Raw genomic sequence first — 23,849 nt, 5'->3', positions numbered from 1 at the left:
TTATTCTGCTCTAGGTACAAGGGGGTATGTTCTCCATCTTCAAGACAGGATTATTAAGTCTGGTTCAGTTGGTTCATCTTTAGATAGTCAGCTGCACTGCTTTTTTTATCTTTCATGTATTAACCCTTGAAATGCAGTGTCTTCTGGTGGCTAGAATGGGTACTTTGTTTTGCTGCTTTAAAGGAAATCTGCAAGTGAAATAAAATGTGTTTGGTTTGATTTTTGGACTTTTAGAAAGCTCATCTTATTCTGACTTTACAAATCCAACCTTGGTTCATCTTTCCCTTTCCATTCAGAAACAAAGTGTACTCCTGTTTCTCCTGCACACAGTAGGGATCAGTACATTGATGTATCGTTAAAGCAATGACTTCCCAGATTCAACTTCTTTCTTTTGGCCTGTGCTCCTAAGGAGACATTCAACTCTGAATTTGTCTGGCCTGTTGTGCCTTTAGTCTCTTGGGAAGAAACTGATATCTACACCTTAGATGGCACTAATGCCTCTTTGAAAAAAATTGCTGTTGTGTGGAGAATTGAACAGTTGTTTAGCTCATAGACATGTCTTTGAAGACGGAAGGAATAGGAAATGTTTCGTAAACACTTCTGTGTTGCAAAATGCTTTCTTCTGTAAAATAGGCTTTTTTTACTATGGCTATTTTCAGCTCTTAGAAAACAATATTAAGTTCATGCGATCTGTTTTCTTGCAAATTGTGCACACAGATCAATTTAATGTTAAAAAACACCCTCAAATCCTTTTTTGCTTATTATACTGGTTTAGAGTATAGAGTAAGTTCCTGTTTCTCTATTGCTTGTGATGTATGTTAAAATAAATTAAAAGTGACGTTTATTGCTGCTTACATAAGCTCAATTTCCAGATGTAGTTAAAGAGGGAAAAAAAAAGTAGTTGAGCATTAAGCTGTAACTTAAACATGCCTTTTTGGCTAGAGATTTTATTCTAACTGGTATTCTTTTGCTCTTTGCAGAAGGCAGCCCCAGCACCTGATACTTCACTATTTGTTAGGCACTGACTCCAAAATCTGAGCATGTTTCCAGATGAATAACTTTTAATGAATAAACATAAAGCCGTAGGTACTGAGTAGTGCCCTCAGTTTGGTAATGCTTGCATACAGAGTAGCAGAAGATCCTAGAAGTCATGAATGGTATGATTTTCCATTTGCAATGTAGCTGCTATACAGTGTCTCAAAAATTGCCTTGAAATACTCAGTTCTCATTGAACACCAAAGAAGATAGTGGTCAGTTGTTGCAGATGTATTGCTGATCTTAATGATTATTTCCATAGCTTCATTCTTTTTTATACACTTACAGACTTCTAGGAAAATGGCTCACCTGTGGCATACCTCAAAGCAGCTCACAACCAAAGACAGGCCACAGCAAAAGTGTAGGGGAAACCAAGTAGTGAGGGGCTTGATAGGGGAATTTTCTTGGTGGAAGATTTCTGCAGATAGGAGAAATGAAGGAAGAATTCTTTGTTCTTTGTATGTCATAGAATAAAAGTAATTTGTTCAAAAGTAATGGGGGGGGTGGGTAGAGCTAGTATTTTTAGGTAGAGTTTTCCTTGTGATTGATGTCTGTGCCTTTTAAGAGCATATAGGTTTTCAAAAGATGAAATTCTAAATTCTGTGCTTGTTGTTTCTCTGGTTTCACCCCATTTTAGCCTCTGTGTTGAGTTTCCAGAAGATACATTAATAGGAGGAATATCTGATTCAGTGGAAGTTCTATTTAACTGTATTTGCTGTGCAAGGAACTCATAAATTCCTGCTTTGTGGGTTATTTGTTGGTTTGGTTTTGTTGTTTTTCTTTTTTTTATAGGATGGAGGACAGAAGAGATTTGGTGCTATTTCCTGTAATATTTGTGGAATGCTTTACACTGTGTCAAATCCAGAGGATGAAACCCAGCATCTGTTATTCCACAACCAGTTCATAAGTGCTGTTAAATATGTGGTAAGAAAACCTTCTGTTTTGAAAGACATAAACAGTATCTTTCATTTGCTTGGTACTATGACAATTCATATTACATTAAGCTGTGTTTCAACAAATTGTTATCACAGTAGGCCATAAATCATCCACTTTGGGAAATAAATGTTTTTAAGAGCCATGGTAGACAGGTTATAAGTTATTTATAAAAATAGTACAATAATGGTGTTTCATTGCCATATTATTATTTCTGCTACAATTACCTGATCTTGGGGAGGTGTGAGGGTAGTGATAGGAAAACAAAGGACTATCACTGTTCTGAAAGTACTAAATACAGGTTTCTCTACAACTGATGTTCACAGCAGCAGTTGACTTAATCGTCAGATGAAGGGCTGACTCTCCTGTTTTTCTAAGTGTGTGATCTTACTTTTCCATTAATTTATGTAAAATTTGAGGAGAGACTGCCTAGGAATTCAACTGACACAGCTTCATAGTGTGTTGGACCTATACTGAATTTATAATGAGAATGTGATCTCTAAAATATATATTATTTGAAAATTTCGTTATATATGCTGTCTCTGAGTGTCTCATAAATCTCAGAATTTAAAAATTCTGTATAATTTCAAATATATTGTAAAATCAGCTACTTCACACTAGCTGATATTACAAGACATAGGAAATACCTGTTCACATGTCTGAAATCCAGAATAGAATCCACAAAGTATTTTCTTTATCATACATGTTACCTTCAGTACTCTACACTCGAGTAGATAAGACCTCCAGGATAACTGAACTGAGGCCACCTATTTGTTTCATGTAGGCACCAAATGGCTGTTGGGCTACTCTTAAATCTCAAGCACACTTTTATCCCAGTGTTTGCAAATATAAATATATAACTTGATACCTAAAGTGCTTGAAAGTCTCTGGTGAATAGTTTTGGTGTTTATTCTGTCCTTGGTTAGTTTTTGCCAAATAATCTGGACATCTTGAAAGATCTCTTCTGATACACGTTAGCTACATTTTAGGGTGGGACTGGGAAGAAAGTGTGATGGAACTCAGTTATAATGGCATCATAAACACATTTCCCCATTTTATTCCTGTTTGTCCTCCCTCTCCCCACCCAAGTACTTTCAGATCTTGAATGTTACCAAAGATGTAAACATAATTCACAGAAGATGATGTTTAGTTCTTTTGGACAGAAGCTCTTTGGCACATGAGTTCAGTAGCTACTTAAAGCTGTACATGTTCATGTAGGTAAGAAGCTGTACTGAAGTTTTGAATGTTCTGGAAGTTGAAAGAGCTGAAATCTCACGCTTGTGTGTATGTCTACAGTAGCAACATAATTAAGAAAGTGAATGAGCAGACTGCCTTAAACCAGTCATAAATAATTTCATACAGACTTAGGTATGCTTTTAACTTGAAAAAAGCTTTCCCTATTGTTTTCTCAGTTGCTAGCCATCTTCTTAAAACTTCCAACAATGTATACTCAAGCAAATTATTTGTATTGTCAGTTAAGTGAATAAAGAGTTCTCTCTCTGTAAACTTTTGAGGCTTTAGTTGTATTTTGTGACATTGTAGATGACTGTAGAGCCATGGAGCCATGATTTAGATAGTTATTCTACAATGGAAACTGTAGAGTAAGACATGAAAGAAGAACTCTTATAAGTCTTCATATTCCCCTCTGATTTTTATTTTTTCCCCCGCCTTAACAATCTTAACACTCTACTGCATGGATGAGTAACTTTTGCTATTCTAAATAGATGAGTTTTTACCACTAGTCATTTGATCTGGAGTCAGTGGTTCTTGGTTGATAGTATTGTGACAGAAACATTCTCGCCTCCTCTTAGAAAATAATTTCAATTTAAGATAAGCCTTCTTGGCAGTGAATTAGTACACCAAGTGACTACTTGTTAATTCTTAGTCATCCAGAAATACTGGAATGATTGCTAATTATCCTGATTTTGCTAGGAGGTTTATAGTGGGGATTGTTGGGAGGATGGCTCATAGGTTTCTGGACATTTGTATGTAGTTACTGCACTGAAATTTTAACTGTCTTCCTTTCCCTGACAGTGTTAACTGGACAGTAGCATCATGGGGTTAAAAAAAAATGTACTGGGGAAAGTCCTGTTAACTCCCTGTTTAGACTTCCCGGTCCAGGAGCTTGTGGTCTCAGTGACCTTGACATGTTACTTTTTTAGCTCTCCAGACACTCTTTATGTATAGTTAATATGTTTGGCATGACTTGTTATTCAGAGGCCATTCTAAGGGATCTGGTACTTGATATCAGTCAGATATATCTCATTTGTCATTCCCGTGTCATTCACATTCTCCACGATATATGATGAGGTCCCAGTCTGACTTGAGAAAACTTTTCTCAGTTTTTTTTCTCCCTTTTAGGCATCTCATGTTATGGGCTTTGTAGTTCTATGAATGATTCATTTCACAGACTCAAAAAAAGTAGGTCTGTATGCACTGTCATGCTAGAGCTCCTTGCTGTGGACTGTGAAAATGGACATTATTGTTAGTGTCTTGCCCACCTGCCCGGAGATGTTCTGTGGGATTTTTTAAGTTTTGAGTAGCCAGAAGGTAGTTGGTATGTAAATAATAAATTACTTACTATCTTCAACAAAGTAAAATTTTATTTGGTGGGTAATTTCAAAGGTCTGTCTTACTCATGGTAGTAAAAAAATCTGTTTAGGTCTCTAGAAATCTCATGATGTCCCCAAAAGAAGGACAGGCTAACAAGCAGTTGTAATTGGATACTTGGCTTTGCTGTGGGTGTCTGATAGAGATGTTAAGGAAATTGTAGGCCTTGTGTATAGTGAGGAATTTTGGCAAATGTGATGATAGTTTCTAGATTTGGGAACAGAAGATTGGCAATGATTGATACATGTTTTCCTAAGGGTGACATTTTCTATTAATAGAAGCATGCAAATTAAATTAGCAAGAAGGTAAGATGGCCAAGGTTAACACTGGAGCAGGAATGAGAGATGTCCCCAGCTGCAGACAAATGGAGCAATCTGTCTCACTTTCCTCTGGTTTCAGACATCCGAAAGTCTCCAGACTTGTGTGTGCGCTGAGCAGTGATGCACGTATCAGGTGTTAACTCCAGCAGGATGGGCAACTCTGTGGGATGGATAAATTATTCAGTTTTATAAAATCTTCTAGCTATGATACCACGCAGTATCAGTTCTGCATCCTCCCTATGATACCACATAGGATCAACTTAGTATTTCTGCAAAATATTTTTGTTAATAGCAAGGCATTTTTAATGGTGTTTGAAGTTGCAAAGCCAAAACCTTAAGTTAGTAAATGCCTGTGGATTCAGGTGTCATATGTGATTGCAGTTAATGTGTTTGTATTTCAAGCTCATCTTCTTGGTTAAGAATATCTTGAGCTTTAGAAAATGGAGGAAACTGTTATTTGGGCTGTGTAATCTTGTTAAGTTTACAGCTATTCTGCTGTAGCTGCACCCATGTTAATCTCTGATTTTCTTATGATTCTCACATTTAAAGAAAGGCAGTATTTGACTTCTTGGCATCTAAAGTTAATAGGATATTTGGATTGAAGATGGTGCTGAACTTCATGTCATCTTAGAAAGATTTCATACTTGTCTTGAGTTGCATTAATTCCTAAAGTAATGCATCTGTATGACATAAAAATAATATTACAAGTGAAATTCTTACCATTAGTATCTTCTGTGAGAAGTTTTAATAGAGGGTAATATTTGGTAGTTATAGTCAAGGATCTTAATGTATTCTGTTCCATTCATAGGAAGGAGAGGCAGAGTATATGTATTTGTCAGGAAGAAGAGTGCAGCAGACCCATTTCTCTGCAAATTGTCAAGGACAATAGTTTACAAAATTTTACACTAGCCTTCATTACTAGGGAAAAAATTCATAAATGCTTTTCATAGTGAAGACCAAGAATTATACAATAGTAACCATGTTTTCCTCAGTGCCTCAGTATTTCTGAGGAAAAGAGCTTTATAAGAAAAAGACACTTTTTTTTTCTTGTATTTGTATTCATTTAAGAAGTAGTGAGTACAGAAAAGTACAGAAAAAAAACCAGAACTGGCATATACAGAAAGGCACCAGCATTGCTGTATCGTTTTCTACTCATATGTAAGAATTTCTAAAAACTTAGGAAATTCATGGGAAGCAGGCTATCACATCTGGTATGCTTTTAAAGACAAATCTACATCAGATGTTCCATAAGCAGAATATATTTTATGAAAAACAGTATTGAGCTTTTAGTTACTGTGCTATTAATGTTGGAGCCATCTTAACACCCCTGTTCTCTACCTCATTCTTTATATACATACATCATACCCAGTGAAAACAATGCTCACCACTCTGCAGCGGTAGCTATTTTCCACACTATTTCATGATCTGGTTGCAGCTGCTTGTCTGTATTACCTTTTTTGTAATGAAGTCTTTTGTAATCCTATTGCCATTGCCCCTTAAACACAGCAGAAGCAGCCTTTATTCTTGTATGAATTGGGAGGAAGTTAGAGGTAGACTAAAAAGGAGCTAACTGCATTGCAGAGTTGCCTTATTTTCTCAAGCAGTTACAAATACTTGTAGGATAAATTGTCCCAATATGGAGGGGAGGAGTGTGTTGCTACAGTGCTTACACACCCCCTTACAGTACCAGTCTGCCAAGCTGTGGTGAAGAGTCTTTGCCTGCCTTGCTGCTGCGGGCTGAAGGTAATCTCTTGTTGGGCACAGACTTGCAGTATCAGGGAGGAGTGTTGTAATCGTGTGCTTTTACTCCGGGCCTTGCAGAACATGTTTCCCTGTGGGAAGAGTAGCTTTCTTTTTAACTTCTTTGGTCATCACGGGCAATGTATATCAATGCTTGGGTATCTGATTTTACAGTAAATAAGTCTTAGTGTCCTAAAGTAATGTCAATAAAAAGAAAAGGGAAAGCAATTTTTCTGACACTGCAATAGAATACTATATATTGCAGACATAAGACTTCTGTTTCTTACTCTGCTGAGGTTCTTGTCATCTCCCTGTTGAAAGAGTCCTGCTTTAGTTCTCAGTGATTGAAATACCTTGCAGACTGTAGTATTTTAGTAGTGTTAAAATAGTGGGGGGTTTGGTTAAAAAGTATTAATAGGTGTGTTTAGGGAAATCATTTTCAGACCACATGAGAATGCTGGCGCTAAAGCATATTTTGTGTACTGTAAATATGTAATAGGATTAGTCCCAGCTGCAGCTGTAGCATTTCCCTTCAGTGTTACAATATGAGAGTTGTGACCAGTCTTGCATTGCTTCCATTTGTCTGATTTAAAGGAAGCAAAACTCAGCAATAAAGGTGTAGATAAATATATGAAATCATAGTTTATAACATTATTAGAGCTGCATGTGACTTTAAAGGCTCACTACAGCTTTAAAACAGCTTAGAAAAAAATCTGGCTGAGCTTAGGCTTTACAGAAACTTTTTGGAAAGCTGCATCTAAAAGATGCATTTCTGAATTCCAAAATACTTCAATTTAGAAACTACTCCTTCTGTGAATATCATCATTCTCCATATTACACAGATCACTTAAGAAGATGAACAGGTGGACACTAATGAAAATAATGAGTCCTATACATTTGAGAATCAATTATTGCATTTTTATAGATTTTTAGACTTGTGCTAATATACTGTTGCTTAAAGGCATAAATACTGTGATGTTGAGAAGTGTTCTATTCTTTATTGGATTTCATTTTGTGGAAATACCTGGCTATAACATTAACAGGATACCTTAACCTAAAAATTAGCGTTGAATTTTATGCATGAGGCTTGCAGCAGTCTGGATGCTGTAAAAAGCTCTTGTAGAGCAAACAGGTAGTCAAAAGGCAGAAAAAGATAAAAATTGGAGAGAGGTAAGGTTTGAGGTTGGCAAGTAGTAATTGTTACATGATTTTTGATGCCTTTCCTGATGACAGTCTCAAAAAAGCATGTCACAAATTGCACTTTCCTGCTCCCCTAAATATGATGACACTGCTGTTTACTGCCCTTTGTGTTCAGACCATAATGTATATAAATTCAAGCAGGATCTTAATTTTAATTTGTTCAATTACTACTGCGAAGTAATTCAGACAGGATTACTGTGTTGCAACCATTGCCATGCTGGGTGCTAAATTAATACCTAAATAGTTTCAGGGCTAGCAGCAAGTAGATACCTTTCTAAAACTATTCTATTCATGTCTTCCTTGGGGTAAGGGAGTAAAATCAGTACGAATAAAATGAGGTGCAGATCAAGTATTACAACGCTGAAGTTTAACATTTTTTGTGGTAGTATATATGGCATTCATACAGTGCCAAATTCCACTGCTTGGTCTTTAGTCAAACGTTATTTTATGGGAAGGTACAGATTTCAATGAGAATCACTCCATCAGTATTGTTTCTTCAAAGACTTTTTTATTTAAAGTTGCTTTGAAGTAAGACTGTAGGTCAGCCTTTTTAGTGGCTGAAGTTACTTCTGCATTCAGTATTTTTAGGTCCCATCAAAGCAACTTGAGTTCTAATATCTACCAGTCCCATCTTGCTAGATTTAAGTGGCTTTTTTGTTTTGTTTTTTTCCATGCAGGTACTGCTCATTATTCACCACGAGTGTGGATCTGAAGAAGAGTTAATTACCTCTATTTTTTTGAGTATGTTTATACTTCAGATACACACAACGTAGTCTCCTTCCCTATTAGATTCTTAGAAGGTAGTTATAAATTTTTTTCTAGTATCCTTCTTGTGGCTTTAACAGTTATGATCAGTAACAAAATAAACTATTCCTTACATTTTGGGCAACTGCATGCCAATCAGTTCACTTAGAACCTCCTGGAGGTCTTTCGCATGCCAGACTTTTAAAACTGAGTGTGTATTTGTGGAGGTAACTATGTTAAAAAGAAATCTTCTAATAAAACTTAGGGCTTTCTCATTCACTGGACTTCGAAAAATAAGTTTACGTAGGTTTGGAAATCAGTTACATGAGCTGAATTTGCTACTTCTGTCCTAAAATTGAGTTTGCACTGTAGTTATGGGGGAAAAATCTAGTTGGGAAATTGTAAGACACTTTCACATTGTTTTTAGATATAGTTAGGTTGCTGTATAAATTATTGTATAAATAACATCATATTTTATCTATTGTGCTCATTGTACAAAGCTAGCTGAAGTTTCCTTCTCTAGCAAAGCAACTGCTAAATTCTGTGAAATCTGCGTAAATTCAGTGTCTAGAACAGTAATTTGCCATTTCTGTCTGTAAAAGTACATCTTGTATATGGTTTAGATAAGTGTTTGTTTTATTTAGGGTTGGAAAAAGGAGAGAATCTTGGCTGAATATCCCGATGGAAAGATAATAATGGTTCTTCCTGATGACCCAAAGTATGCACTCAAAAAGGTATGGTGAGAAGGACTGGACTTGTATGTCCATCTTTGTTTGATGTTTTCAAATAAATAATGAGAATGTTCATAGAAAAGTTTGTGTCATTTACATGTGAACCTTTGAAACTGGACTCAAAACTGCAGTAGTTCTGTTCCCTTTTCCACAGACAGGTAGAAAAACCTACCTTGCTCTTAAGCACTACTGATCTCTTCACAGAGAGGCTGGGCCTGGGCCGGGGGGGGAAGAGCATCAGCCAACTAACTTCTTAAAGTTTGGTGTTGGGTTTGTTTTTTTTTAAGTATCCTTGCAGAATGTCTGACAGATATTTTGTATAATATAAACTTCCCTTTATATTTAAATGAACTGAAATTTATTAACTTTATAACACAGTACAAATGTGGCAGCATTCTCTAGGTGACTTTCTGATAAAAACAATTAGGTGGGAAGTTGCCTCAAAGTCATCTAGTCCATTGCCATGTCCAAAGCAGGATTTGTTCTGGTTACGATGCATCTGACAACTTTGTAAAAATTCTACCACTAGAGGTTTGTCTGACCTCTTCAGACTGTATTACAGGGCATTGCTAACCATAACATTAGGAAATTTTCCCTTAATGTCATAACAGAATCTCCATACTGCAATTTAAGCTCATTAGTACTAATCATACTGCCAAAGCTACAGAAAACATCCTTCTTTTCCTCCTTGCAGCAGATTTTTTGTGCCTGAACAAACTGAATTTTTTTTACCTTAAGATTGACTGAATGTGCTGTTATTTTTTTAGTTTATACTCCTAAATAATGTTTTTAGAGCTCCATTCATTGTCATGCTCTTTTTTAGATTATCTCCATTTGTGCCATGACTCATGTCTTTCTTGAAGCTCTAAAACTGGGCCCAGCACACTAATGGGGACTTAGAGCAGTCAGGTACTTCAGTGTCCTGCTGGCTAACTTGTGTTCATACATGTTAAAGTGTCATTTCATTGTAGCCTGACACTGCCTCTGCTTAGCTGGGGATTTTCTGTGGCTAATAGGAACTTTTTACAGTATCCCTGTCACAGGGCCACAGAAGGTTGTTGTTGAGGTTGGAAGGGACTTCTGGAGGCTAAAGACAGCTTGGAGCCCAGGACAGCTCTTGCTGCTGGTGTGGTTGTAGCCGGTTTCTTTAGTCTAAGTTAGTGAATGAAAAAGAAGCTACAAATTTTCACATCTGACGCACATAAGTTTATTTGTTTAGTTTTATTTTTCTGGGGAGTTTTTCTTAATTTTAGGGCATTTGTTGCGCATTCTTTTTTTAAAATAATGGGTGAAGAAAAAGAAGGAAGACTATAGCAAATTAAGTAATTTGGGATAGAGTTCTCTTCTGTATTTCCGTGTAGCTTAAGTTGATAGAATCTTACAGCTGTCATAACCATGGATGCCTGATTTCAAGAATAGTTTTACTTGGTGTTTCAGATAATTGGGCATGTTATTAAATGATTAGTACCTGAAGCTTAGGTGAGAAAACAGAGAGTAACTCAGACCTGTTAAAAATTATTTTCAAAGCATTTTTAACACAATTGTCTTTATTGTGCGGGTGCCTGTGCATTGGAGCAGGCTGCCAGAGAGGGTGTGGAGCCTCCCTCCCTGGAGATACTCAAGAACATGTCCTGTGCCATGTGCTCTGGATGGCCCTGCTTGAGCAGGGAGGTTGGACCAGATGTGATAGCTTCCAGCCTGATGCATTCTGTGATACTCACAGCATCAGTAATTGTCCTTTCACATTACTACTGTAACTACAACATGCATTCAAGAAGCTAACGCCTTTTATTAAACCATAGGTGAGGGTGCCTTTTTTGTCTTACAGGAGATGAGGGATGATAGAGAGTGTTCCAATGTACAGATGTAGGTTCAGGAAGCACGCAGTAAAGTTATCTCGTGCATAAGCTTTCATTTACATTCATGCTGGAGTTTATCTATTTCTTCTAAACTTGCTAATACTAAACAAAACTTTTAGTTTCAGTTGCTCTTTGAAAACCCAATGGAAGAGCAGAAAGCTAAAGGAAAGAGACAGCAGTTATTCCTTTAAAACAAATGCTTATATTTTCTATCTGCCTTGGCACTGTGTCTGCTGTCATCTGCTCAAAATCCTTAATAAATTAGTTCTTTCAAGACTTTAAAAATAACAAAAATTCGTAAATTGCTTGAATTTTCCTTGTAGATCTGATTGACTTCTAAAATATCAGAGCTCACAGTTCAATTATCTGCATTCTCTCTATTAGCCTTTGACTAATGAAGTTGGGACTTAATGGAAGCTGACTGAGGGGTCTCTACTCTTCCTTATTCGAGACTACTATTGTTTAAGGAACATTTATGCAGATAATGTGTTGCAGCTAGGTTGATCCTTAACTTTTGGAATAGCTTTCAGTGTTCTAGATACCCTAATACCTTTCTGCAAATCTATGATTTTAATGTAATGTATATTTATAAAAATGTGCATTTAGATGTCTTTCTTATACAGCATTTAAAATTATTTTGGCAGGTTGAAGAAATCCGAGAAATGGTAGACAATGACTTGGGATTTCAGCAAACTCCTCTCATGTGCTACTCTAGAACTAAAACTCTTCTTTTTATTTCTAATGACAAAAAAGTCATTGGCTGCTTAATTGCAGAACATATCCAGTGGGTAAGTGATTGAATTGGAGAAAGATAATCTGTGTCAGTGCTTAATAACTGTTTTTCACAGCAAATTAGTATTCTGTGTATGCCTTTTCCACAGAGGAAGAGACTGGGTGGTTGGACCATTCTGAAATACAGTTACTCAGTTTTGTGTGGTTGACACTGAGCAGAGACACATGGATGGTGTCATACTTGGCTTAGACAAACATCATCATCTGAAAACTTGCTACAGCTGAGGGTGGAATTTTATTCCTCTGCTGTTCTGGAGCTCTGGCTCTGTGCTCTTCTTGTTGACAAGCAGGTTCAACTCCCTATCCAGCAGAAATCCAGCATGGATGAAAGAGTGGATGCTCTGTGTGATTGAGTTGAATGACCACAGGGTCAAACAGCTCCACAAGAAATAAAAGCGGAGGACAAAACTGCACTGGAAGGCAGGACAAGTAATCACTGATGTCACGTAATCTGTCCATTCCAAACTGTAGTGTTTTCTACTGTCCCTTGGGAGTATCACACAACAAGCAAAACAATCTTAGCCAAAGCCAGAGAAATCAGTGCAAACACTTTAATACAGATGGCAATAAGAATTGAAATATTTGTTGCTGTTCTTTTAAGTGAAATAAACTTTTAGAGGGTTTTTTGTTTATTTAATCTTTTGTCATCTGCTTGATTTTTGAAACTGTTATGAAAAATTAAATGAGACACAAAAATACAGTCTTTTTGGTAAAGCATTTTAGCAGCCAAGTATGTTTAACTGAAATAAATTAAACATGAATTATTTTCTTCAGTCATTAGTGATGCTTTTATAAAGTGACAAGTGTTTTTCATATCATCTGCAGGGCTACAGAGTTATAGAAGAGAAGGTTCCAGAAGTCAGTTCAGAAAATGAGAAAGTGATATTTGAGAGACAGAAAGCATGGTGCTGTTCAACTTCTCCAGAACCTGCTATCTGTGGGATCAGTCGGATCTGGGTGTTCAGCATGATGCGCCGGAAGAAGATCGCTTCTCGGATGATTGAATGTCTTAGGTAAGTCAAAAACATTCCTCAGCTACACATGGCTTAGACAGAACTCAGTCCAAGACATTGATTGTGTGTTTCAGGCTTGTATTTCCAGACTGCTGGTGATATTGGGGATATAGATTTGAGCACAGCTGATAGTTCCAGTATAAGGTGGAGCTCAGTAACTAACGTCAGTACTCTAAAATAGTTAGTCTTTCGCAGAAATCTTTGAGTGCAATTGTAATGAGTCACCCTAGCAGACTCTCAGGGGGAAATTCCTCCACAGTAATTATGAGTAAAAAGGACACAAGACTGTCTTTGGTCAAAGTGTGAGATTACCCCTGGAAAAGTAACAGTGCACCAGTGCACCCATTGGGTATAGTCTGGTGGCTTCCAGCTATTGTTTAGGTTTGTTTTTTTAATACATACTCAGGTTCACTGAACCGTATGGATATTTTCAATTTCCAAGGAGCTTTAGTAGCTAGTGGTGAGTGTATTCCAGCTGAATGCTAAATGCTACATACATACATAAAAAGGACTCACACATCTGTGCTATTGTCTAGATAAATGTTAAAAATGTTGAGTCTCCAAACCTTAGGTTTCTTTCCAAGAAATTTAAATGTCAGTTCTGAGTAATGGCAAGAACTGCTCAAATCTTAGGACTGTTTAGGTTTTTTGGGCTGTCAGTTTTGTGCTTCTCTCATCTTGCTGGAGTTTCTAGAACAGGTACTGCTGCCTCCAGCAGTCCTCACCCTCTTGGGTGTTTGGAGAGCTTAGCAAAGTTTTTCTGCCCTGCACAATTCATCTTGCCCGGCTGGTGGAGCAAATCAAGGTCATGTTTTGGCTTATCTATTTACAGTAAATCTGTATTCAGATAAGCATATGAACTTCGTTATTTGCCTATGTTTTTGGCAGATTTTTAATAGTGTGTTCTGTAGCTTCCTAGAAACGTTCTTTAAAGGAAAGGTTCCTCTTCCAAAATGATGCAGGAGTTGCTTCCTCAGCTACAGCCCTAAAGGATCTTTAGAATCAATTTTGACGGTTTGTTACAACTAGTGAGGCCTCAGTTTTGGTGTTACTTGCGTCCTCCACCTGCCCTTTTGCTGTGCTCTGGTGTGTGTTTGGCCTTTCAGTAACTCATTGCTGGATCCACTAAAATGTTTGGCATTATAGATGAGGGAGCCTAGGAAGTTGCAGAAGGCAAAGGAAAGGAGTGAGACTTGCTTTGGGATGGCAGTAAGCAGTTACATCTGCTCAGCTGCCTAAACCTAAATGTTTTCCATAGCAAAAGGTACTTGGAATGGGGTAATTTTGGTAATCAGCTAAATCCTGACTTCAGAATGTTGAAGGCATGGGAGCAGACTGAGGTCCATTTTGAGACTGGCTGCCTCATTTCACTCAGGCTTTGACAGTACCTTGGAGTCACAGAAACCCAGTCAGACAGTCTTAAGAACCTTGCAAAATCATCTTTTTGAACAAATGAAAGAGAATAGAATAAAGGTGGTAGTAATTAAAAAGGATTTTGTTCCTGTTATCTTTTCCTCAGTATTTAATGGAGATGTCCATATGAGTGAAGCTCCTGCTTGCTCCTCAGGTACATTTATGGTTATTTTATAGAAACTAAAGAACTTAAATCTAAAGGGAGTTTCTTCTGTTTCTAAGGATAAAATACCACCTTCCCTTTAAGACCAGTTGAGGTCTTAAAGCCTGAATTCAGTTTTCTAAAATTGCTCACATAGCCAGCCAGAGAATTAGAATAGTATCCCTTGATTCTCACTCTCCCTTCAAATAAGACTAAAATATACAACAAAGAAATACTCTTCATGAACAAGTTGAGCAAATTGATTCTTTCTTTTTGTATAGTTAATTATTGAATGTGTATTTAGGAATTATGCATTGAGATTGGTCCTTTGAGGCCCCTCCATAAGCACCCCAACTTGTTTTGTAGCTTGGTTTCATTTCTAGTGATTGTAGTCACAGCGCTAGCAGTTTCTTTTTTATTAAAAAATATTTGGAATTAATTCAAACTTTTTATTTTAAATTCTGAATTTGAACTCTTGATGCAATTGTTCTGTGCAAACATTCCTTTTAAAATACCAGACCCTTAAAAATCCCTCCCAGAGCAAGTGATCATCCTTGCTGTTTGGAAGGAGGAGATAAATCCTATGAATAGAGCTATCTCCTCCTAACAAAACTCCTTCCTTTTGAATGTCTGTGCTTCTTAATTAATGGTTTGTGGCCTAATAGCAGAAATATTTTTCATTATTCCCTGAGGGTAATTATCTTATTTTCTCCTTTTCCCCTCTTTTAAACAGGAGCAACTTCATATATGGCTCATACTTAAGCAAGGAGGAAATTGCTTTCTCTGACCCCACTCCTGATGGGAAGCTCTTTGCAACACAGTACTGTGGCACTGGCCAGTTCCTGGTATACAACTTCCTCAATGGACAGCACCAGACTTAACTGCTCTGCAGGAATTCCATTTTTATTGGAGACTTCTGCCAAACTGCATCGAGTGGGTGCAGACCTTCAGCAGAAGCCAGGGCCATTTTTATTACAGTGAACTCAGGACTGGTAACAACCAAACGGTTGTACTATTTTGTTAAAATTGTAAACAATGCAGTAATAGGCTAACTTTGTTTTTTTAAAAGAAAGATATTTTATTAACTTTTACAAAAGTTTGATTGTATTTTATCTAGTTAGTCATGTTTACATGCAGCAGAAAATTGTTCATAGTGGACTGTAAACTAATGCAAAGACTCTAGTCTGGCTGACGAGTACATGCTGAAGTTCTTACTAAGGTGGTATACCAGTGCTTCCCAGTACTGGAGCGCTGGGTTCCTGCCCCAGCTCCCACTGCCAGCACGTGTCTGACAGAGTTCCAGGCTGTGCCCAGTGGCATCGAGGCAGGAGCATTATAGTGCAGTTGCTGTGGGCAACAACCCTCACAGGCTGTACGGTGCCTTCTGGGGTGCCCCTGTACCCTGCTCCTTGTCAGGGTGCCTGCTCCCTGGCAGCAGCATCGGAATCTTGTTGTGGCCCCGTCCCCTTCTCCCCCAGATTAGTTTTGGAGTAAAAGGTGGAATGAAAAGCCCAAGGACTGGTGTACTCGTCATTCTTCAAGTATTGTACTGAGTATATACCTTTGTTAGTGGACTTCACTTTGATACTTGTCACTCCTTCATAAATCTCTCCTCTTTCAAAGGGTTTGTATGTTGAAAAACTGCTGTGGCCTTTCTTGATCTGTACATAATGTAGATACATTAAAAATAAAATACTTGATAGCTTTTTTAAAGTTACTCTGTATAATACTAAGTGTTAATGAATCTTCAGTGTATTTCATACTTTTCTTGGTGGGAAAAACATGACATGCTGAAGATAAGTGCCCCCAGGAGCTCAGGATCAAGACCATCCTCATACAATGTTTATAGTAAGGTGAGCGGGGATACCTTCAGTCTTGAGTAACAGTTTAAAACCCTAATGGAAGATGGGAAAGATCTAGTTAAGGTTAAACTTAGGGTTTATTTCAATTTTGGAACCTGTGTGCAGTCAGGATGTGCTTGTTTATGGTGTGCTGTCTTTAGCTTTGGTCTAGAGCCGAATCAAAGACTTTGCACCCCATCCCAGATGGGGTATCTCAATACTCAAGAGTACTTAAAGCTGGAGTAACAGAATGGTGGTGAATTCTGGACTGCAGAGACTGTTTGTTTCCAACCTGCCCCATGTAGTTTTCTTGGGGATTGTGAGCAGCCTGTAAAGAGCTTTGTGAGAAAAGTGGTGCAGGTGCAGAGGAACTCTAGAAGCAGTCCTCTGTGGCGGGCTCAGAAAGCAAGAACAGGACTCATTAAAAGAGAGGTAGTCTGAAATGGTAACTTAATATATTCAAATTTAATGAAAGCACATTATAAACATACCATAGCCACAACTTCAGACAGTTTCAGTTCATAAACAATAACATGAGGTAGACTGACTAGTGAAGCTAAATTCACCAAGTTTTTGGTTAAGAAAACTTTACACTAGGAAAGCAACGTTTTTAACCCTCTTCCAAAAGTCACAAAAAGCAATTACATAAGTTAAGCAAAAAGCATCTGCATATGATTCTTTAAATCTTAGTTTACATTCAGTTTTAACCTGTGAATAGACAAGAACATCTACAGGTAAAATATAACGCTGGCCAATTTTCATACATTCATAAGAATGGCCTTAATGGCAAGGCTTAAAACCAAAACAGAATAGCAATCATGTGCCTGTCAACCATCAGTCTCCTTAACAGGAATTCACAGGCAGCCACTTTAAAGCATTCCATGGGACCGGCCTGCTCTGTTGGGGCTGGTGTAGTGCACTCGGGCCAAAGCGTTACCAAAACTTTTTGCTTCCATAGGGGGAGCACTAAGGAAATGGGTTTACTATTAGCTGGTAAAGGTAGGCAAATACACTGATTTTCTAAATGCACTCTCAGCCTTCAGGATGATTTTGCTCTGCTCTACCAGTGGGCTAACTCCTCCTAGTAGTCTCAGCACCCGGAATTTTAAGAACTTAGTGCAAACATCAAATACACGAACAAAAATGAAACCGTTTTTGAACATGTAGTACCTGACACTTCTCTACACCATGCTAAGACTGGGGGCTGGCCTTAAGCCCTCTGGCAAAACCAGAGCTACTGGAATACATTCAGGCATGTAGCAAACACTTCAAGAATCATCTTTTATATCCCAACTTCTTCCCAGTGTTAAAATAGGTAAGGCAAGTTGTATCTGAAGGAAAATAAAAAATAAATTTAATGAAAGGGGTTGTTCATGTGAAATTTGCGTTAATTTACAGCATCAGAAATAATGCTACATCAACAAAGACATATGCAAACCATTTTCCTTTGGCCTCTGTCAAATATATTATGTTTATTCATCTGTAAACATCTCTTCACAAGATAAAAAAAGTTGCTTAATTAACACTATGCCTTAAAAAAATGCAGCTTTGGCAGGTCCTTCTGCAATGACTGCAGTTAAGGTATAAAGATGCATTAATTCCATTGCTTTTTGGGGAGTAAATTCATATTCCTGAATAGCCTTTAAGAACACTGCATTTTTCTTATTGATAAAGGGGTCACAATTTGCAGAAAGATGATTGTTGGGGGGGGGGGTGTGTAAACCTCAGTGAGGCAACTCCTGTTGAGTGTGAGGGGAACAGAGCACTGCTACATTCACCCCTGACAGCCAAATGCTACGGCACCAAGTTAATTCCAGGGATCAATCAGTATTGCGGCTGGAAATAGGACAGTGTGCGATTGCTGCAGAGCCAGTATTTACAGAAGTACACGCATTCACACATCTTTGCTTCTGGAAATTCCCTCCTGAGGAGTCCCAGCTCCCTGGGATTTCTTCCCTGCTCCCCCCTGGAGCTACTGTAGAATACTTTCTGTTTCTCTTGGGTCCAGCTCAGGCATTGTTACTCTCCTGCATATTTCTTGGTGTGTTGCTTCACCTACAGGAACAGCTCAGACCTGATCTCCGTTCTGCAGCAAACTGGAGTTGAGTGTAAAGGAAATGGAGAGAGTTGCAGACAGTCCACCACAAAGGCACTGGACGGACAGGAGGATTCATTTCCATACCGCAAGTTTCCAAAGCTCTGAGGAGAGTGATTTGCTGGGAAGTTACTCTGGTCTCTAACTGAAAAGAGAGCAGCTCCGAGAATCGTTTTGCTTCGGGCCGTGGAGCTGAGGAGGAGGTGCCTACTGGGGCAAAATACCATTGCTAAGGGTGCACAGTGCCTGCCATGCGCTTGCCCGTTTGTTCAGGTTTAAGTAGTAAACTTTGAACACCTGTGGAAATTTTGCCAAAGACAGTTTCAATACGTACACAATTACAAATTTAAAACTAACACTGCACAGAGAACAAGACTATTCCTTGTAACACAAATATCTACTTTATATTGTAGTTTCAAACCCCTGAGTATTCCTGTACCACAGCACAGAGCTGAAGAGACGCGGTGGGCTCTCCTCCACCTATCTTTGATAAATTCCATATGCTAGGGTGCGTTTCATGTAACACATTCAAGCTTACAGCTGCAAGAGGAGAACAGCTTCTTCCCCTAACGCAGCTGAATACAAAAAGGATTCTTCTTTGACAAAACATCCTCTTCCCAGATCCTACAGCTTGGTTGGCTGTGTGATTAGTGTCGGTGGTTGTGAATGATGTGAAAATAACTGGAATCCAGGATCTTTTAAATCATAACCAATGTGGTAATCTTATCCCAAAGAATAAAGCTACTCCAGAATGCAGGGAATCCTTTAGAGCAGTCTAGATAAATATTGGTTGCACTTTTCTCCACAGTGATTGTACTTTTTATAAAAAAAAAAAAAAAGTTCTTCTTTTTCTTTGTTAGTGGTGTCTCAGCGAAGCTTATATGTGGCGTCCCGTAAGGAAATAGAGTGGTTCATCATCACTGCTGTTTGCAGTTTGAAACTCATCCCGAAGTCGGAACTGCCACTCATCCTCCAACTCCAACCGGACTATTGTCTGCCTTAGTGAGCTTCTGTCTTGACATATGACACACAGGGTGGCACCTTCAATTGAAAAGCTCATTAGATTCTCAAGGTACAATAACAACTCATTTCCTTCACTGATTTTCCTAAGATAATTTAAAGAAATCTCTGCTGCTAGAGAGGAAAAAAGTAGTATTAGAAGGGTCTATCACCAACCATCCATTGCAGGCTCAGATCAGTCTTTGGAGCCCCAGGACAGATATGAATGTGTCCATTTGCAGGAAGGCACAGACATGGAGAAGCAAGCATGGTGTGCTCTGGATCACAGGATATCACTGCCTAACAGTCAGGCAGTATTAATATCATCAACTCCAGCAGGGAGAACATTAACTGGATCTTTAAATCACTACTGATAATTAAGCCCAAATAATAAAGCCTGCTTTTTTGTTTGTTTATTTTGTGGGACATTTGGGTTTGTAGAAGGTCATTGATGAAATTCTGCTAAGCCAAACAAGTCCCATAACTGACTTAAGAAAATCTGCTGAATTCCTTAAGTATGAGAGCTGCTCTTGGTAAAGAAGAAGAACCGGACACCTTCAGGACTTTGTTCTGTGCTCCAGCCCATGCACCTGACACATGGGAAGTTTTGGTTCAGATTCCTCCTCTGCTTGACTGAAGCAAGGGAAGGCCCTTCCTACTAGGCATCCATTGCCTGTTTTTGGGAAGAAGCCACCCCTTGCCCAAGAAACAACAAAGTGCCCTCTCTGACTGCATCAACTCTGGGACCTGGTGGTGGGCAGCACCATCCCCAGTGTGTCTTTGTGCCTTCCTCCTCTATCCCTGCCCTGCAGGGTGTTAGAGGGCACAGGAGCAAACTTCAAAATGTGGTTCTTGGAACTAGCCAAGGGTCATCATCCCTGTGGTCTCCCTGTACATGCACCATCCTCAGTCAGCATGAGAGGGAAACGGCTCAGGTATGCCACCACAACTGCACTGGAGCTCTGCAACACACTTCAGCATTATTTAATTCCTCTGGCAATCTGCTAATTGTCTGCATTAAGACAAAGAGGAAGATTTTTATGAGTGTATGAGTTTATCAAGTTCTGGTGGGGCAGACCAAACCCTGCTCTAGCTAAGAGCTGTCTTTATTTACAGAATTGAAGATTTATTGATGTTTTAGATTGATTGCCAGAGCAGAATTTCCTGTCCTCATCAATAGCATCTGTGCTCACAACTCTCAAGTTGCTGACTGCACAATTCACTGCCTGATTTTCACAATCCTTGCTGATGTCACTTTAAAGTAACTTAATGAATGTCATTTATCAATGCTTATCTAAGGTTCAATTATCTGCCAACAGGAACAGAAGTTTGATACACCCTCAAAAACCACTCCATCTATTTCTTTTGAAAACAGTGCCAAAGCAAACTGTGAAAATAATGGAGCTGTTTAATCAAGCTGTTTATTCCTTTGCCTTTCCCTTTTCCTCCACACTATTATTAGCTGGCGAGAGGCACACAGGATGCCTAGCAGAGAAGTGAGATTACCTTTGAGAAACCTGAATCGCTTGAGGAGGTCTGCACCAACAAAGGAGTCACAGAGATAGAGCAGAAGTCCACTGAAGAACACCCCTTCACAGTTGACATTGACTGAGTGTGGGCGAGAGCTAATGTAGCATATGGCCACCTGAAACACAAGGGGGAAAGAAATGCTTTCTGTTTCAGAAATGTCTAAGGATGACTTATATGGAATGGAATATAACTTAGTGATAACAGGCAAGTCAGCTGGTGCTCTGATAAAAATCCAATCCAACAAGAATGTGGTACTGAGCAAACTTTCCCAAAGCAGTAACACACGGAACAAACCTCTAGTCTCAGATTAAGTCACTGAGTCTGCAACATATTATTTCAGGGCTCTCTGTAATTCAGGTTGACTTTTTTTTTAACCTCTGCGAACTACCTGCTTGAAATGACTTTATCGACTATATAGGTTATTCTAATAAGGATACATTTGTCAAACAAAGTAAGCGATTCCATAAGTAGGGGAAAAACTGATGCTTGTGGCTTCAAGCAGTCTTGTGTCTCAGTGCTGTGATGGCTGTTGTATATCAAAGAGCATCTCCTTTATCTTACCACTGGCCTCCATGAAATTTATCTGAACAATACCCTTGTTAGACATTGACCCTGCTCCAGACCCAAACTGACCATTGGGTTCAAAAACTTTAATCTTCCCACCTACAGACATCTAGAACATATTTGCAAAAATCTAATTTCCTTGGAACCCAGGTTCATGAAAAGAGAAGCATCAAAGGATGAACACCAGGTTTTGTCAAGAATGGCATCACTGTCGGATTTCTGTTTCGTACGAAATATTATTTCAGACAGACACACCCAATTCCTTTGCAAATCATGGAATTGTTTAGGTTACGTTCTTTGAGATCCTGCTGTTATCATGGATCCACGAGATCCAAGATCACTGACTCCAGCTGTTAACCCAGCACTGCCAAGTTCACCACTAAACCATGTTGCTAAGTGCCACATCTACACATCTTTTAAATACCTCCTGGAATGGTGAACCCACAAACGTTTCCATGGGGAAATTTTCCCCATATCCAATCTAAACCTCCCCTGGCACAGCTTCATGTTGTTTCTTCTTGTCCCATCATTTGCTACCTGGCAGAAGAGGCCAACTCCCACCTGGCTACAGCTACCTTTCAGGTGGCTGTGAAGAGTGCTAAGGTCTCTCCTGAGCCTCCTTTTCTCCAGGCTAAACACCCCCAGCCCCCTCAGCTGCTTCTCATCTGACTTGTACTCCAGACCCTTCACCATCTCAACTGCCCTTCTCTGGACACACTCCAGCCCCTCAATGTCCTTCCTGAATTAAGGGGCCCAAACCTGAATAGAGGATTTGAGGTGTGGCTTCCCCAGTGCCAAGTACAAGAGAATGATCCCTCCCCTGGTCCTGCTGGCCTCACTATTGCTGATCCAGGCCAGGATGCCATTGGCCGCCTTGGCTACCTGGGCACACCCTGGCTCATGTTCAGCTGCTGTCAACCAGCAACCCCAGGTCCTTTCCTTTGTGCAGCTTCCCAGCTACTCTTCCCTAAGCCTGTGCTCTGCATGGAGTTGCTGGACCCAAGTGCAGGACCTGGCACCAGCCACACCTACACTAGCCAGCTGGAGACTTCACCACCACCACCTCCTCCAGTGGATTGATCCTTTACTTCCAGCAGCAGAATCTGTTTGCAACCAAAGTCTTCCAATGTTACCCTTGATGATGAAGAAGGGCCTTTCAACACAACAAAGATATCGAAGTAAAGGTTTGCATTTCCTTGACCCCCTCATCCCTGCAAATCTTTTGTACCTCAAGCCCGATGTTCAGGTAGCAGTCGATGGCCAATACCGGGTTCTTGAAGTTATGAATGGCCTTGGGGAAGAGTTTGTAGGTTGCGTGTTGAAGGAATTTCTCCAGGAGGAACTGAGATGGGGCTGCCAACAATGTGTGCTCGCTGTCAGGGGCACAGACGTACTGAAGAGGCATTATTGGTGCCACACTGTCTGAGACCTGCAGTGAAATCAAGGGGAACCACTTTTAACCCACCTACTCCATGTATTTGCTCTGCAGGAGTTCCTCTAACTGGGGGAGGGATTGCCATGACAGAGCAGGAAGAGAGAGAGGAGAGGAACAAAAGGATCAAAACTCCCCACTCAATTTTCACATAGCACCAAAGCACAGAAATAAATTAATTGCTTGTTCTGTGCTTCCTACGTACTTCTGTGGATATCTGCTTGCCTAAAGAAGGGACATAAAATAGGGAGTTCAAACTGTCACAGTGCCCTTCATCCTGCCTTACTCCTGGGCATTATATGAAATTACATACTCCTTGTGTGGAGTCATCCATAAAAAGAGTTTTCTATGGAGTTTTCTCATAGGCCAGTCCATCACTACAGATTTCACTGCAACCACAAGAAAAAGAAAATCAGAAAATGATCTTTAAAAATACTCAAACCCAGAGTTTAGTTAGTTCAATTGTGAAGTATGGGAGGTGGTTTTTAAAAAGGAGATGGTGTGGGATGTGTTCAAAACCACCAGGAGCACAACCTTTAAGATTCCTAGATTAAAGACAATCTTTTGAAATACACCTCCATTTAAAGCTGGCATAGGTGCAACATACTCCTTATAAAATATTTGGTATATTTTTATAAATACTTGGATTTCCTGGGGGAATTTCAGAAGGTTGCAGTTTTCAGAACCTTTCCTTAGCACTCTTCTTGTTAGGAAGTGCAAGGACTGAAAGTCATCACAAATCAGCAAACACCAGAAACTTATGGTTGTGCTAACATTTTTAAAACTGAATCTGGTACAACTTGCCTGTTTTGAATCAGTCTGCAAATTCTTCCTCCATCAGAGATACCACTGAAAA

General features: G+C 39.1%; 2 protein-coding genes across 15 annotated transcripts in view; one reads left to right on the top strand and one right to left on the bottom strand.

The window, feature by feature from the left end:
• Positions 1–16,249, top strand: part of ESCO1 (establishment of sister chromatid cohesion N-acetyltransferase 1) — a 33,088-nt gene extending 16,839 nt beyond the window's left edge. The window contains exons 8-12 of one of the 2 annotated variants that reach the window (XM_058830996.1): positions 1,828–1,959; positions 9,227–9,316; positions 11,817–11,960; positions 12,790–12,977; positions 15,266–16,249. In XM_058830996.1, coding sequence (XP_058686979.1) covers positions 1,828–1,959; positions 9,227–9,316; positions 11,817–11,960; positions 12,790–12,977; positions 15,266–15,413 — 702 coding nt within the window. In that variant the 3' untranslated portion in view covers positions 15,414–16,249. Of the gene's footprint in view, positions 1–1,827; positions 1,960–8,515; positions 8,639–9,226; positions 9,317–11,816; positions 11,961–12,789; positions 12,978–15,265 lie in introns of those variants that run through there. The other variant, XR_009276806.1, reaches the window with a different exon arrangement.
• Positions 16,250–18,559: 2,310 nt separating this feature from the next.
• GREB1L (GREB1 like retinoic acid receptor coactivator) overlaps positions 18,560–23,849 on the bottom strand; it is a 130,995-nt gene continuing 125,705 nt past the window's right edge. For 12 of the 13 annotated variants that reach the window (XM_058830982.1, XM_058830986.1, XM_058830990.1 and 9 more), the window contains 3 exons: positions 22,790–22,990; positions 20,974–21,112; positions 18,560–19,509 (listed from right to left, as the gene is read on the bottom strand). In XM_058830982.1, coding sequence (XP_058686965.1) covers positions 19,346–19,509; positions 20,974–21,112; positions 22,790–22,990 — 504 coding nt within the window. In that variant the 3' untranslated portion in view covers positions 18,560–19,345. The other variant, XM_058830995.1, reaches the window with a different exon arrangement.

The sequence above is a fragment of the Poecile atricapillus genome, chromosome 2, assembly GCF_030490865.1.
Source record: "Poecile atricapillus isolate bPoeAtr1 chromosome 2, bPoeAtr1.hap1, whole genome shotgun sequence".
Classification (NCBI taxonomy): Eukaryota; Metazoa; Chordata; class Aves; order Passeriformes; family Paridae; genus Poecile; species Poecile atricapillus.
Note: the sequence above shows the minus strand (reverse complement) of the source record. Positions and strands in the feature narration are given on the sequence as shown.